At 41.3% G+C, this 16,164-nt stretch overlaps 1 protein-coding gene and 1 long non-coding RNA gene across 3 annotated transcripts in view; one reads left to right on the top strand and one right to left on the bottom strand.

Annotated features, from left to right (window-relative positions):
* The window catches only part of LOC106584883 (SEC14-like protein 2), a 54,712-nt gene that overhangs the window by 21,512 nt on the left and 17,036 nt on the right, over window positions 1–16,164 (top strand). For both annotated transcript variants that reach the window (XM_014170488.3, XM_014170489.3), the window contains 5 exons: window positions 101–289; window positions 4,697–4,792; window positions 4,927–4,987; window positions 5,512–5,595; window positions 5,891–5,997. In XM_014170488.3, coding sequence (XP_014025963.1) covers window positions 101–289; window positions 4,697–4,792; window positions 4,927–4,987; window positions 5,512–5,595; window positions 5,891–5,997 — 537 coding nt within the window. The remainder of the gene's footprint in view (window positions 1–100; window positions 290–4,696; window positions 4,793–4,926; window positions 4,988–5,511; window positions 5,596–5,890; window positions 5,998–16,164) is intronic.
* LOC123730370 (uncharacterized) lies at window positions 7,103–8,345 on the bottom strand. The gene is made up of 2 exons (XR_006761732.1): window positions 8,169–8,345; window positions 7,103–7,996 (listed from the first exon to the last, which is right to left on the bottom strand). It is a non-coding gene; the product is annotated as an uncharacterized LOC123730370 (long non-coding RNA).

Genomic DNA, 16,164 nt, shown 5'->3' with positions numbered 1-16,164 from the left:
CTTTCATTTCAAACCCGACGTCCCGAGTCATTACTTTGAAGATAGTTATTCTATAGTTACCATGGTGTTAATAGTGTGTTTCCATTGCATTTGTGTCCAGGTTATTGAGAAGTACCTGTCTGGTGGGATGTGCGGGTTTGACCGGGAGGGAAGCCCCATCTGGTGGGATGTCATCGGCCCTGTGGACCCTAAGGGCCTCTTCCTGTCTGCCTCTAAACAGGACTTCATCAAGTCTAAGATCAGAGACTGTGAGATGCTGCAGAAGGAGTGTGACCTGCAGTCTGAGAGGGTATGGGGAGGTTTCATTCATATAAATATAATTATTAGAATGGGGATTCCCATTTAAATCAATGAGGCCACTATCTATGATTTTCAGTACTGTATGTGGAGGATCAGGAGTTTTACATGAACATACAGTATGTTTTACAAGACCAGGAAAAACACCTGGCACCAACCTTACTGAGATTCTATACCACTAATGAAGTGTTCCTGTAGAATCTTTGTCATCCTTGTTGAAAACCCGAGCTATGGTCACAGATCTGACATAGCCTAATTTTCTATATATAGTGTATTTCAGCCACACCCATTACTGACAGGTGTGTAAAATCGAGCACACAGCCATGCAATCTCCATAGACAAACATTGGCAGTACAATGGGCTTACTGAAAAGCTCAGTGACTTTCAACGTGGCACCGTCATAGGATGGCTCCTTTACAACAAGTCAGTTTGTCAAATTTCTTCCCTGCTAGAACTGCCCCGGTCAACTGTAAGTGCTGTTATTGTGAAGTGGAAACGTCTTGTAGCAACAACGACTCAGCCGTGAAGTGGTAGGCTACACAAGCTCACAGAACGGGACCGCCGAGTGCGTAACTCATAAAAAACATATGTCCTCGGTTGCAACACTCACTACGGAGTTCCAAACTGCCTCTGGAAGCAACGTCAGCACAATAACTGTTTGTAGGGAGCTTTATGAAATGGGTTTTCATGGCTGAGCAGCCGCACACAAGCATAAGATCACCATGCGCAATGCCAAGCAGCGGCTGGAGTGGTGTAAAGCTCGCCGCCATTGGACTCTGGAGCAGTGGAAACACGTTCTCTGGAATGATGAATAATGCTTCACCATCTGGCGGTCCGAAGGACAAATCTGGGTTTGACGGATGCCAGGAGAACGCTACCTGTCCGAATGCATAGTGCCAACTGTAAAGTTTGGTGGAGGAGGAATAATGGTCTGGGGCTGTTTTTCAAATCAAATTTTATTGGTCACATACACATATTTAGCAGATGTTATTGCGGGTGTAGCGAAATGCTTGTATTCCTAGCTCCCACAGTGCAGTAGTATCTAAAAATTCACAGCAATACACGCATCTAAAAGAAAAAGAATGGTATTAAGAAATATATAAATATTAGAATGAGCAATGTTGGAATGGCATTGACTAAAATACAGTATATACATATGAAATAAGTAAATCAGTATGTAAACATTATTAAAGAGACTAGTGTTCCATTATTAAAGTGACCAGTGATTCCGTACATAGGACAGCAGCCTCTGAGGTGCAGGGTTGAGTAACCGGTTGGTAGCCGGCTATTGATGGCTATTTAACAGTCTGATGGTCTTGAGATAGAAGCTGTTTTTCAGTCTCTCGGTGCCAGCTTTGATGCATCTGTACTGACCTCGCCTTCTGGATGATAGCGGGGTGAACAGGTCGTGGCTTGGGTGGTTGATGTTCTTGATGATCTTTCCGTCAGGAAATCCAGTACCCAGTTTCATGGTTCGGGCTAGGCACCATAGTTCCAGTGAATGGAAATCTTAATGCTACACCATCCAATGACATTCTAGACGATTCTGTGCTTCCAACTTTGTGGCAACAGTTTGGGGAAGGCCCTTTCCTGTTTCAGCATGACAATGCCCCTGTGCACAAAACATCTGATATATGGCTTTTTCTTTGCAACTCTGCCTAGAAGGCCAACACCCTGGAGTTGCCTCTTCACTGTTGACGTTGAGACTGGTGTTTTGCGGGTACTATTTAATGAAGCTGCCAGTTGAGGACTTGTGAGGCGTCTGTTTCTCAAACTAAACACTAATGTACTTGTCCTCTTGCTCAGTTGTGCACCGGGGCCTCCCACTCCTCTTTCTATTCTGGTTAGAGCCAGTTTGCGCTGTTCTGAAGAGAGTAGTACATAGCGTTGAACAAGATCTTCAGTTTCTTGGCAATTTCTCGCATGGAATAGCCTTCATTTCTCAGAACAAGGAATAGACTGACAAGTAGAACAAAGTTATTTGTTTCTGGCCATTTTGAGCCTGTAATCAAACCCACAAATGCTGATGCTCCAGATACTCAACTAGTCTGAAGAAGGCCAGTTTTATTGCTTCTTTAATCAGGACAACAGTTTTCAGCTGTGCTAACATAATTGCAAAAGGGTTTTCTAATGATCAATTGGCATTTTAAAATGATAAACTTGGATTAGCTAACACAACGAACGTGCCATTGGAACACAGGAGTGATGGTTGTTGATAATGGGCCTCTGTACACCTATGTAGATATTCCATAAAGAATCTGCCGTTTCCAGCTACAATAGTCATTTACAACATTTACAATCTCTACACTGTATATCTGATCAAATTGATGTAATTTTAATGGACAAAAAATGTGCTTTTCTAAGTGACCCCAAACCTTTGAACGGTAGTGTATATAAACTGTATGTACAGTTGAAGTCGGAAGTTGACATACACCTTAGCCAAATACATTTAAACTAAGTTTTTCATAATTCCTGACATTTAATCCTAGTAAAAAATTCCCTGTCTTAGGTCAGTTAGGATCATCACTTTATTTTAAGAATATGGAATGTCAGAATAATAGTATAGAGAACGATTTATTTCAGCTTTTATTTCTTTCATCACATTCCCAGTGGGTCAGAAGTTTACATACACTCAATTAGTATTTGGTAGTATTGTCTTTAAATTGTTTAACTTAGGTCAAACGTTTTGGGTAGCCTTCCACAAGCTTCCCACAATAAGTTGGGTGAATTTTGGCACATTCCTCCTGACAGAGCTGGTGTAACTGAGACAGGTATGTATGCCTCCTTGCTCACACATGCTTTTTCGGTTCTGCCCACAAATGTTCTATAGGATTGAGGTCAGGGCTGTCCTTAAGCCCTTTTGCCACAACTTTGGAAGTATGCTTGGGGTCATTGTCCATTTGGAAGACCCATTTGCGACCAAGCTTTAACTTCCTGACTGATGAGATGTTGCTTCAATATATCCACCTCATTTTGCTTCCTCATGATGCCATCTATTTTGTGAAGTGCACCAGTCCCTCCTGCAGCAAAGCACCCCCACAACATGATGCTGCCACCCCTGTGCTTCTCGGTTGGGATGGTGTTCTTCGGCTTGCAAGCATCCCCCTTTTTCCTCCAAATATAATGATGGTCATTATGGCCAAACAGCTCTATTTCTGTTTCATCAGACCAGAGAACATTTCTCCAAAAAGTACGATCTTTGTCCCCATGTGCAGTTGCAAACTGTAGTCAGGCCTTTTTAATGGCCTTTCAGGTCATGTCGATATAGGACTTGATTTACTGTGGATATAGATACTTTTGTACCAATTTCCTCCAGCATCTTGACAAGGTCCTTTGCTGTTGTTCTGGGATTGATTTGCACTTTTCGCACCAAAATGCATTTATCTCTAGGAGACAGAACGCGTCTCCTTCCTGAGCGGTATGATGGCTGCGTGGTCCCATGGTCTTTATACTTGCATACTATTGTTTGTACAGATGAACGTGGTACCTTCAGGTGTTTTGAAATTGCTCCCAAGGATGATCCAGACTTGTGGAGCTCCACAATGTTTTTTCTGAGGTCTTGGCTGATTTCTTTTGATTTTCCCATGATGTCAAGCAAAGAGGCACTGAGTTTGAAGGTAGGCCTTGAAATACATCCACAGGTACACCTCCAATTGACTCAAATGATGTCAATTAGCCTATCAGAAGCTTCTAAAGCCATGACATCCTTTTCTGGAATTTTCCAAGCTGTTTAAAGGCACAGTCAACTTAGTGTTTGTAAACTTCTGACCCACTGGAATTGTGATACAGTGAAATAATCTGTCTGTAAACCATTGTTGGAAATATTACTTGTGTCATGCACAAAGTAGATGTCCTAACCAACTTGCCAAAACTATAGTTTGTATACAAGATATTTGTGGAGTGGTTGAAAAACGAGTTTTAATAAACTTCTGACTTCAACTATATATATATATATATATATAGTTGAAGTCAGAAGTTTATATATGTATACATATTTGTTTTATGAGTGTACATGTTGGGATTTATAGATTATTTATTTGTTTATTTGTATCTGTTGGGCTTTAGCTTAGGTTATCCTTTAGAGTGAAGTATATTTGTCCAGGCTCAATTGTTCCTTGACTAGACCGATTCATTCTCGCTGTCGATGTTTCCAATGTTATACCTTCTAATAGTAACTGTATCCACTGGTGAATTGGGAGAGAGTGAGGTGATTGCCATCTAAGAGCCAACATCTTTTTTGTCCACATACTTTTGGTCATGTAGTGTACATTTATTAACACTTTAACACTCCCTTCCACTTTCTCCCTCTGTTTTCTGCCTTCCTTCTCATCTCTCTCTCTTTTCCACCCTCTCTATTTCTCTCTCCATCTCCATCTGTCTCGCTCTCTCTCTCCTCCAGCTCGGGAGGCATGTGGAAGCCATTACTATGATCTATGACTGTGAGGGTCTGGGTCTCAAACATTTGTGGAAGCCTGCCATCGAGACTTACGGAGAGGTATACACACACACACACACACACACACACACACACACACACACACACACACACACACACACTGTTCTGTTGAATCCATAGGGGGAAAGTATTCTGAGATGATACTGTCTGATTAAAGTGTTGTATCCTTACAGATCCTGACCATGTTTGAAGACAACTACCCTGAGGGCCTCAAGAGACTATTTGTCATTAAAGGTACGTTTCACCACCACTTTTTCGTCATATCAATCTATTATATCTGGATGTGGAGAAATTATCTGGAGAAGACAAACTATGCTATCGTTTCTTTGTACATTTGAAAAAGATAGATCCTAAAGAAACCATGAATAATGGACATGACTCTAAAGATCGAATCCGCATTTGGGGAAACAGAGCCACTGTTTGCCCCAACCACCTTTGTTATTATTTTTGTTGATGAAATGGAGAAGAGGAACGTCCGGCGGTATTTAAAAAATAAATAATGCAGTACATATTCTGCTGTTTTATCACACGTGCAATGATGTCCAAGGGAAAAGAACCATGATCGTTGTTTGCAGTAACTTCTTTGTTGTTGTAATATCTCAAACGGAGGTGGCAATTTCACCAATTAAGGATTCCAGAGGGAGATGTTACCCCTTAGTATCCCAGTAGTAAACTTACTTATGTTGTGTGTCTCACATCTCTCAAACCTTAATTAGACACCATTGTATCACACATGTTCTCTCTTTTCCAATCCTCAGCCCCCAAGCTCTTCCCCGTGGCCTACAACCTCGTCAAGCACTTCCTGAGTGAGATCACCCGCAACAAGATCATTGTCCTGGGTGGTAAGACACTTCTGTATTTCCATTGGAATGTTCCCATAAAAATATACTGTTCCAGAATGCTGAATCATGTCAGCTCTATGCATGGCATTTCTATTACAGTAGGAACATTCCATACACTGTGAATTCATACAGTATATGGTTGCATCGTCTCTAACTCTACCCAGCTTAACCCGTCAGGTCAGTAAAGGTAATGAATGCACTTACTGTAAGTTGCTCTGGATAAGAGCATCTGCTAAATAACTCAAACGTAAAATGGTAATATCAGTCTCTCTCTCTTTACCTGTCTGTTCTGCAGCCAACTGGCAGGAGGTGTTGCTGAACTACATAGACCCAGAGCAGCTTCCTGCTGCGTACGGAGGGAAACTCACCGACCCGGACGGGGACTCTCGCTGTAGGACCAAGGTGAGCTCACACCCCCCGAAATGAGACGAGAGATGTCCAATGCTGTAGTCATTGCTGCTCTTCAGTAGATTTAGGAGAAAAATAAATAAAATTATACATGGCGACATTTAGGGCTTGCAGTGCCACCTATTTGTAGTTGCTCCAGCCTAAGGGCTTTTGCAGTAGGAAGGACTCAATATGCTGCAATATTGAAGCCATGCTGTGAGATGAGAGCAGCTTTGCTTTGCTGCCTGCAACCACAAGATACTGCAGGCAGGGCTAATAACGTTCCTAAGCTACATCCTGCTACTAGTGTGGCCAGTGGAATTAGATGAGGATTCTCTGTCAGACTGTTGGACTTGTATGTGTGATACATTGAGATTGTGGGCTATATATCATCATGAAACAATTCACAATGAGTCTTGACAGTCTTTTTATTCCTTCTGGTCATTGAGATGTTATAGGATTTCCAGATGGTTTCCTCTGAGTCTGCTTCAACAGGTACAGTCTGCTGATTAGGTATTTTCCATAGACAATGCCGCATGGATATATCATGGATCTGCTTATTTTTGCTCTTCAGTTCAATTCTGCCTTGCCACAAATTACCTTGCTGCCAGCCAGCTACAACCTCTCAATGGCTCTGTAGTCATCTACCTGCCAATAAGTGCCATAACAGTTGATAGTTGGGTCTAGATGCATTTTAAATATTCTTACCTAAGAAACTGACCCTTGCTCTGATGTCTCTGTAGATACATAGGTAGAGATGTCTTCCTAACCTGGAGAGGAGCAGGTGGAGTAGGAGGACAGGTCTTTGTCATCCCAAATGAGACCCAGGAAATGACCTTTTGAAATCTTCCGGAAGACTAAGATTCTACGGACTGAAATTCTCCCTAACTCCATGATTCCATTTTACTCAACTGAGTAATTTGGTCTTTCAACACAGGATTGAACAGGAACTTTAGCTTTTATCATTAGTAGCTATCCTATGGGGTTCTATGGAGTGTTTAGATCAGGGACTTAGTTGGTAATCTCGGTTAACCCAGAACTAAATTATTGCATAATTTGGTCAGATGCCATCTGTTAGGTTCTGAACAAACAGAGTAAAAACTCAAACGGACGACTAGAAAAAGCTCAAACCCAAGTTTATTCACCCACTGGGTCATACAGCTGCAAAGACAAGGTATGATTACACAAGCACATATAACCTCCTACTAGGCAGGGTCAACTCCTTACACATCTAGACAGCCAATACATCTCTGTTGCTAGGCAGGAACTTATTGGTTCCTCTCACTGGTGTAGTCATGGCCCTGCCTGATGCTAGAACCTTCGTGGGTGTGGAAGTGTATGTATATGAGATAGGACTGTAGTAGGAGAGTCATTGAGTCCCCCCTCCCCAAGGTTTTTTCTCACTTCATCTGTTGACTTGACCTCGAGTCGAATTCCTCACTCTTCCCTTGTTCAACAGCCGGTCTGCCTTATCAGAGACTAACTAGACTGTTGCCCTTTGCCTCCCTCCTTACGAACAGAAAATGAACTTTCTGCACTTCCCCTTGTCTCACTCGGTAAATTTCCATACATCAAATTCCTATCCACCCTTCATTGACCCCAACATATACATTCCTTATACATGTAAAATAATCAATAAGTTCTAGTTTGGTATCATTAAAAAGTATATTTCAAGCTACAATCCAACAATCCCTATTTTTTTTAATTAGTAGCTCCATACTGTTCAACATTAAATAAACTTAGAAATAACTTATAAATAAACAGAAAAGAAAACATGATTAATATTCTCAGTTGATTTGGATGTTTACACCTCCGAGACTTATGGCCTCTGACTATGTAATCTGCTTTCATGGCATAAAGCCCAGGCCTCAAACCTATAATCACACTATGCACACTTTTACTCCCCCCCTTTCTGCCATTACCCCTCCTGTTGTACAACTGATAAGGACATTTCAGCTGGAGATTTTGACTTTCTCTTCCTCCTTCCGGTTCCTAAGAGAGTGATAGCAAAAGACTTGAAAAGAAAACACAATATATGACAAGTGTTAGTAATGCGTTAAGCTATGCATAATCATATATGGCAAAAACTGAAGTTTCATAATATGACGATTCTCACTCTCCCTTAGCCTAACTATACCTTTGGATACTGTTCTGCTGGGGTTCACAAAAATTAAGGCTCAAAATACCTCCTCATGCTTGTACCCAGACTTCCCCATCAGGCTGCAGGTTTTACAGGAGGTGTTCCCACGCAATGTCATCCTCACTTTGGCCCTCTGTTTCCCCAGACAAGTCCTCCCCCTCCTTTGTCTAGGATGTACAATGAATCTCTGTGTCTAGGCAGGTGGTGTTATCCTCCCATCCCGAGTCCAGAACCTTTGGTACTCCTCCACACATCTCCCGGTCTTCTTATCAGTAGTATACATTCTTGCACTTTGCCTCAGTCCATTGTTAATTACCCGGACTCATACACAAACAGCTATTTTATGATATTCACTTGAGTAGGAATGGGTCACTTATTCTCATAAGTGACACATTCCTACTCAAGTGAATATCATGATGCAAAACTTAGAGAGAATACAATAATATCAATCAGTAAAGCTAGAAGACAGTATTATAGGGCAATAGTTCACAATCTATGGTAGAAGCGCTATCATATGACTCCTATCTCACCCTTATGGGAACATTCTGTCTCTGAGACAGGCCCTCTTTGTACTTTGCCTCCGGCCACAAATACATTTGCACATAGATCATTCCATCTAAACCATAACACATTCGTTACTACTGCTAGGCCACTTATATAGTTATAAACATACTAAAATGTGCTGAAGTCAATTAGTCAGTTTCAAACAGTCCCTCATCTGGAACAATGATCACACACATGTTCCACACAACCTAGAATACATATACAGCAATAACCTTTCTCAGCATGGCCCCCGTTTTTCCCTATCTTACACTGTCGTGAGTGGCATGTTAATAACAGATCGGTATCTCAATGCATGTTTTGTCTAAATTACTATAAATCTCCCAGTGTGGAGACCCCCACAATCAACCTTATACCCCAAATAAAAATTTTTGGGCAACCCTAAATCAATTACGGGCACGGTTGACCACCCCCCTCCCTTCCGGCACTCATTCTTCTGGTGTCTTAGCTTTACAGTTCATCCGCACAATGGCACACATGTAACTAATGCCTGTCAAAGTGGATGGCCCTTCATAATGTCCCGGTTTCAATATCTGGGGAGTAATCCGATTTTTTCCAAGCAGACAAATCTCTCACCTGAGCCACCACCACCATCCTTTATGGTCCATTCTGTTTTATCCTTTTTCCGAACAGTACACCAGCAGCATGAGAGAAGTTTGGATGTGATCTCTCTCTATGCTCACTCCACATGGACGTTCCCAGGACTCATGCCGCACTCCTGAGAGAAAAGGCAGTTGATAGCTTCGACTGGAGGCTGTACACTACACAGGTTGCTGTCTCGGACTCAAGTCTAAGGTAGAAGTGGTGAAGAATAGTGAACGCCATTGTCGCCATTACTTCAGCCGGTAAGAGGGGGTGAGGCTCACACTGCTCTCGGTCTAATTATCCCTTCCATGCATCGAGATACCATCTGGAGTCACTATCGCCATAACCTCGAGAGAAGACAGACCAGAACAACAGTTTAGGGCATTTCTGATTCAGGAAATCCAGACAAAACTATTCACTGTAATGACTAATTATTACATTCTTAATACAAATTTCTAAGACAAATGTCAAAGAGAACAACAACACAATGTTGAAACCATTTAGCAAACTGGCTTATATTCTCATATCAAATTGGCAACCTCACCGCAGAGTTACAGGGTCAGGGAGTTTGAGGGCTAACCCTTAGGGAGAACTCCCGACCATTCAGCAGACCCAATCTGGTGAGAATTGAAGCAAAGATGAAAAACAACAACAGCAATACACTTCTTCATATTTACCAGCATTACATATTATACTTATTAGGTAAGATTTGTCTCTAGCCTTTCTGGCGAGGGTGACCAGAAAGTCAGAACAGAGGTTATACAACACCATAAAGTGAGTCTGTTCTTATTTGATTCTGTTCTTTCTCTTTTCTTTCTCTATACTTCAGACTGATTATTTAAAGACATTTAAAACATTCTGTGTTCCAGGTTTACATTGGGTTTTTCAGTACATTTCTTATCAGGAGAACTCATTATGCTGCGGGACTTAGAGGTAATTTGTGGTTTAGTACGGTACCCTGCGTCACCACTTCATTACTCCAGACCAGTGCAAGGGGAGTTGGAGCACTGATTATGCTTTTGGGTCCTACTGTGTCTCTAACTGACAATGAATGGGCGACATAAACCTAAATAGAAACTGATAATTGTGTACGACTTCAGTATTACTTACTAAAACTGTTGTTACACAAGATTTTTATTCTTTTATTTTGTTAGGATTATTTTGCTCTTACTGTAGTACTGTAGCCCACTCCCGACCGGTCACGTTGTACAGCGCCTGAGTGGCGCAATTCTAATTCTAAATAACAAACTGGCTTTATTTGCAAATTAGTAACAATGTCTCACCCCGTGTTCAAGAATGGCCTTTTTCTCGCTCATTTGACGTTATTTGAAAGCAAAACCATCTCCAAAATATTGTTATTTTATAAGCAAAGCGATTATTATTATTAATTTAGAATTATATAAAAGCCCCTTGGATATTCTCACAGATATATTATTAACCCTGTTATTAGCAGGACCATATTTATTGGTCATATTAGTCATGGCTCCCGAGTGACGCACAATGGGATTGCCTTGTAGTTCTCCAGCTGTATCCACTGAAAGCGCATGAGGTTCAAGGCACGAGGGCAGGGGGCACGGGATGGGCCGCAAAGCTGCGCACAGAAGACGGACCTAGCCCATGGGGAAAGAGGAAGGGGGGTGGATGCCCACCCCGCCACACTGGGTAGCACAGAGCAACACTTTAAAGGGCATTGCACTAATAATGGCGCTGACTAGGGAAACGTTCCCGCTGTTCTTAGTGCCAGTCTGCACATTCAAACAAAAACAATGTAACTAATAATGGCATCTTTATGCTTTCGTTAATAAAATAATGATAAAAATAGTCTTTCACAATGCCGATATTTATTTAGTTATGGATCCATAACAAATTACTATGGGAATAAATATCACTGAATTACAGAAATATTGGAACAAAGTTGTCTAATGAAGGTAAACAAATTGTTGCTTACTGTAAAATACTCTTTCAAACACACACGGTCATGTTGTACAGCGCCATTATGGCTATTAGCAGGTAGTTGGACAATAGACTTAGAAGGAAGGTAGGGGGAGAATTCTATCATCAAATGTATTTCTAAGTTAGGTTGGTTGTATCACAACCAGCCGGGATTGGCTGCAATTTCAGTTTTATCCACCAGAAAAGACAAAACAAATAATACAACAAAAAGTATTATTATGTATCTCATCTGACCCTGATTGGGAGCCCCATTTTATTTATTTAGGGCGGTGCTCAATTGGCCCAGCGTTTCTCTCCCTCTAAAACAGAAATAAATGTTTTGGCCTTGACAAATATTATTTTGGCCTTTATTCAGATTACAAATCGCTCACTTTTGTTTTTTTGAAAACGAAATAACCTCCAAAATATCGTTATATTATCAAGTTGATTGCACAGTCATATAGCGGCACCTATATAAAATCTGAATAAATCTGAAAATCTGAATAAAGGCCAAAATACTCAGTCATTCATGACTCACTCATTCATGGCTTTGGATCAAAATAAATAAGTACCAACATTCTTTCTGATAGTCTTTAATAAATACATGTTTTGGTTATCCTGACCTGGACACCATGTACAGTATTATAACAGCCCATTATGGGGTATAAGCAGGACAATATACCTTTACCAACACCTCTCTGTATTTTGATACTTTGTGGATGGGGCCTCCCCAGTGGCATAGCTAAGTCACCGCATCGCAATGCAAATGCGTTGGTACAGATACCCGTGCCGGCTGCCACCGGGAGACCAATGAGGCAGCTTTTGGTTTTAATTTAGAATCCTCCAATCCTCTATATGTAATTATTGGCGGAGAGTCACGTCATATCAAAAAATATACTGTAGGCGGCATGAGTCTCACTAGTGTTGAGTAATGTGCTGTTGAAAGTGGTGTAGGTCTTATTTATTTAAAGAGCATATTGAAGTTAGAAGCAATAGGATTTGAAGCAATAACCTACAACTATTTTGGCACCGTTTCGTGCTGCTCTGAGACGAGCATGGGGATTGGTCTTGATAAATCAATGAGATTTTTATTTTGACTGAATCTCCGTTTGGGTATTGGTTAGACAACATTTCTACACCCTAATTGTGTAATTGTAATGCTCTTAGTGTAACCTTTATTTAACTAGGCAAGTCAGTTAAGAACAAATTCTTATTTACAAGGACAGCCTACTCCTTCCTCCCCATCAGGGAATTGAACCCCGGTCTCCTGCGTGCCTGCACGACACGGGGATTCTTTAGCTAAATAGCCCAGTACTGTAGCCTACTCCCGACCGTCACGTTGTCAGTGCCATATTTTCGGTTCCATACTAACAGAAACCCAGAAGGTTTTTCGTTTTTCTTGGAATAGAAACACCATAATATTAATCAAATTAATTAAGCAAAATTTCTTAAAATTAGTCCCATATTCTATGTTCTTACAAAAAAAGGTTTAAAATTCTCTAGTACAGTCGCTATTGAAGGCTATCAAATGCTTTTCAAAGATGCCCTCTGGTGGACATATGGCCAGGCCTTGGGACCTCCTTTTACGGCCGGATCCAGGTAACTTTATACTTACATTTTAGTCATTTAGCAGACGCTCTTATCTAGAGCGACTTACAGTAGTGAATGCATACATTTCATACATATTTTCTTTTTCTTTTTTTTCTGTGCTGGCCCCCCGTGGGAATCGAACCCACAACCCTGGCGTTGCAAACACCATGCTCTACCAACTGAGCTACAGGGAACGCCCACTACTTAATAGAAGTGCAGAATTTCACTAACTGCTCTCCCAAGACAACAGCCTCGGAAATATTTCAAAGGGAGAGATATGAACACCCTATCCTCTCCTGGAAGAGAAAATGTACATTTCGTTCGTTTTCACTATGCTAAATCTTAATTCACAACACAAAGTTTTAATTACAGACAAACATGATCATTTCTGTTTACAGAGAGGCTACTGTCCTCCACTCTTTGAATCACTTGTGCTTTAATCCACCCCAACCTTTACTCTATATACTATAACCAATCTCCATTGGATATTCACTATTTGCTTCACACTCATTAATGTCTACTATTTTAAGATTAATATACAGGTCTACTTTTTTGGCCCATTGTAATCAAAGCAGTGTTCTCTCGCCTGTACTGCACTCAGACACGGCGGCATTCCTCTTGCCAAGTCTTAACATTTTATTTTATGTAACTAGGCAAGTCAGTTAAGAACAAATTCTTATTTACAATGACGGCTTACCCCGGCCAAACCCGAACGACCCTAGGCCAATTGTTCGCCACCCTATGGGATACAATCTGGATTTGAACCAAGGACTGTAATGACACCTCTTGCACTGAGATGCAGTGTCTTAGACCGCTGTGCCTCTCTGGAGCCCAACCATTTACTCCAGTACATGACTGGTCTCTCTTTTCCCCCCATGATTTTGCGTAACCACCGCATTACAATGCCCATGCTCATGAACAAATTTTTTTTTTTTACTTTACAATTGTTTCTTTAACTCTACAAACAATTACTCACAATATTAACTCGGTTGCAACACTCACTACCAAGATCCAAACTGCCTCTGGAAACAATGTCAGTGCAATAACTGTTCGTCGGGAGCTTCATAAAATAGGTATCCATGGCAGAGCAGCCGCACATAAGCCTAAGATCACCATGCGCAATGCCAAGCGTCGGCTAGAGTGGTGTATAGCTCGTCTCCATTGGACTCTGGAGCAGTGGAAACGCATTTTCTGGAGTGATGAATCACACTTTCACCATCTGGCAGTCCAACGGACAATCTGGGTTTGGCAGATGCCAGGAGAACGCTACCTGCCCGAATGCATAGTGCCAACTGTAAAGTTTGGTGGAGGAGGAATAATGGTCTGGGGCTGTATTTCATGGTTCGGGCTAGGCCCCTTTGTTCCAGTTAAGGGAAATTTTTACGCTACAGCATACAATGACATTCTAGACAAGTCTGTGCTTATAACTTTTTGGCATCAGTTTGGGGAAGGCCCTTTCCTTTTTCAGCATGACAATGCTCCCCGTGCACAAAGTGAGGTCCATACAGAAATGGTTTGTCGAGATCGGTGTGGATGAACTTGCCGGGCCTGCAAAGAGCCCTGACCTCAACTCCATCGAACACCTTTGGTATGAATTGCGAGCCAGGCCTAATCGGCCAACATCAGTGCCCGACATCACTAATGCTCTTGTGGCTGAATTGAAGCAAATCCCTGCCACAATGTTCCAACATCTAGTGGAAAGCCTTCCCAGAAGAGTGGTGGCTGTTATAGCAGCAAAGGGGGGACCAACTCCATATTAATGCCCATGATTTTGGAATGAGATGTTTGACGAGCAGGTGTCCACGTACTTTTGGTCATATAGTGTGTATATTTGGATGTGTGTATTTGTTGGGCTTTAGCTTAGGTTATTCTTTACAGAGTCAAGTATATTTGTCCAGGCCTCAATTGTTCCTTGACTAGCACAATTCATTCTCCCTGTTGATATTTCTAATGTTAGAACTTCTAATAGTAACTGTATCCACTGGTGAATTGGGAGAGAGTGAGGTGATAGCCATCTATGAGCCAACAACTTTTTTGCGGCAGTGGCACCTGCCAGCAGTAATAATCTCTGATTGATTAAGAGATTCAATGAGCTATCATCGTTAAGTAACATAGTAGATGGAAAGCATTGAATATTTACATTCATGCACTTCAAAATGAATTTTGTAACTTTTTTGCCAGAAGCATTTAACTGCAGGGCACTCCCACATCATATGAAAGAATGTGTCTACCTGATTTAGGGTACACGGTGAACAGTTGGGAGTTGGGGCCAATTTCATTGTAAAACAAATCCTTGGTGTTAAATACAGTCTGTGAAAAAACGTTAAATATACACTGAGTGTACAAAACATTAGGAACACCTGCTCTTTCTTTGACATAGACTATAGACAATAAGGTTATGGTCCCTTATTGATGTCACTTGTTAAATCCATTTCAATCAGTGTAGATGAAAGGGAGATGGGTTAAAGAAGGATTTTCAATCCTTGAGACAATTGAGCGATGAATTGTGTACCATTCAGAGGGTGAATGGGCAAGACAAAATATTTAGGTGCCTTTGAATGGGGTATGGTAGTAGGTGCCAGTGTCGATTTGTCAAGAATGCTGCTGGGTTTTTCACTCTCAACAGTTTCCTGTGTGTGTGGTCCACCACCCAAAGAACACCCAGCCAACTTGACACAACTGTGGGAAGCATTGGAGTCAACATTGGCCAGCATTCCAGTGAAATGCTTTTGACACCTTGTAGAGTCCATGCCCCGATGAATTGATGCTGTTCAGTGGGCAAAACTCAATATTTGGATGGTGTTCCTTATGTTTTGTACACTCATTGTATACAGTTGAAGTCGGAAGTTTACATACACTTAGGTTTGAGGCATTAAATTCGTTTTTCAACCACTCCACAAATTTCTTGTTAACAAACCATAGTTTTGGCAAGTCGGTTAGGACATCTACTTTGTGCATGACACAAGTAATTTTTCCAACAATTGTTTACAGTCAGGTTATTTCACTTATAATTCACTGTATCACAATTCCAGTGGGTCAGAAGTTTACAAACACTAAGTTGACTGTGCCTTTAAACAGCTTGGAAAATTCCAGAAAATGAATTCATGGCTTCAAGAAGCTTCTGATAGGCTAATTGACATTGTTTGAGTCAATTGGAGGTGTACCTGTGGATGTATTTCAAGGCCTACCTTCAAACCCAGTGCCTCTTTGCTTGACATCATGGGAAAATCAAATGAAATGAGCCAAGACCTCAGAAAAACATTGTAGACCTCCACAAGTCTGGTTCATCCTTGAGAGCAATTTCCAAACAGTAGTACGCAAGTATAAACACCACGGGACCACGCAGCCGTCATACCGCTCAGGAAGGAGACACG

This window comes from Salmo salar, chromosome 24 (genome assembly GCF_965601325.2).
Source record: "Salmo salar chromosome 24, fSalSal1, whole genome shotgun sequence".
Taxonomy (NCBI): Eukaryota; Metazoa; Chordata; class Actinopteri; order Salmoniformes; family Salmonidae; genus Salmo; species Salmo salar.
The sequence above is the reverse complement of the archived record's forward strand: the minus strand, read 5'-3'. Positions and strand labels throughout refer to the sequence as shown.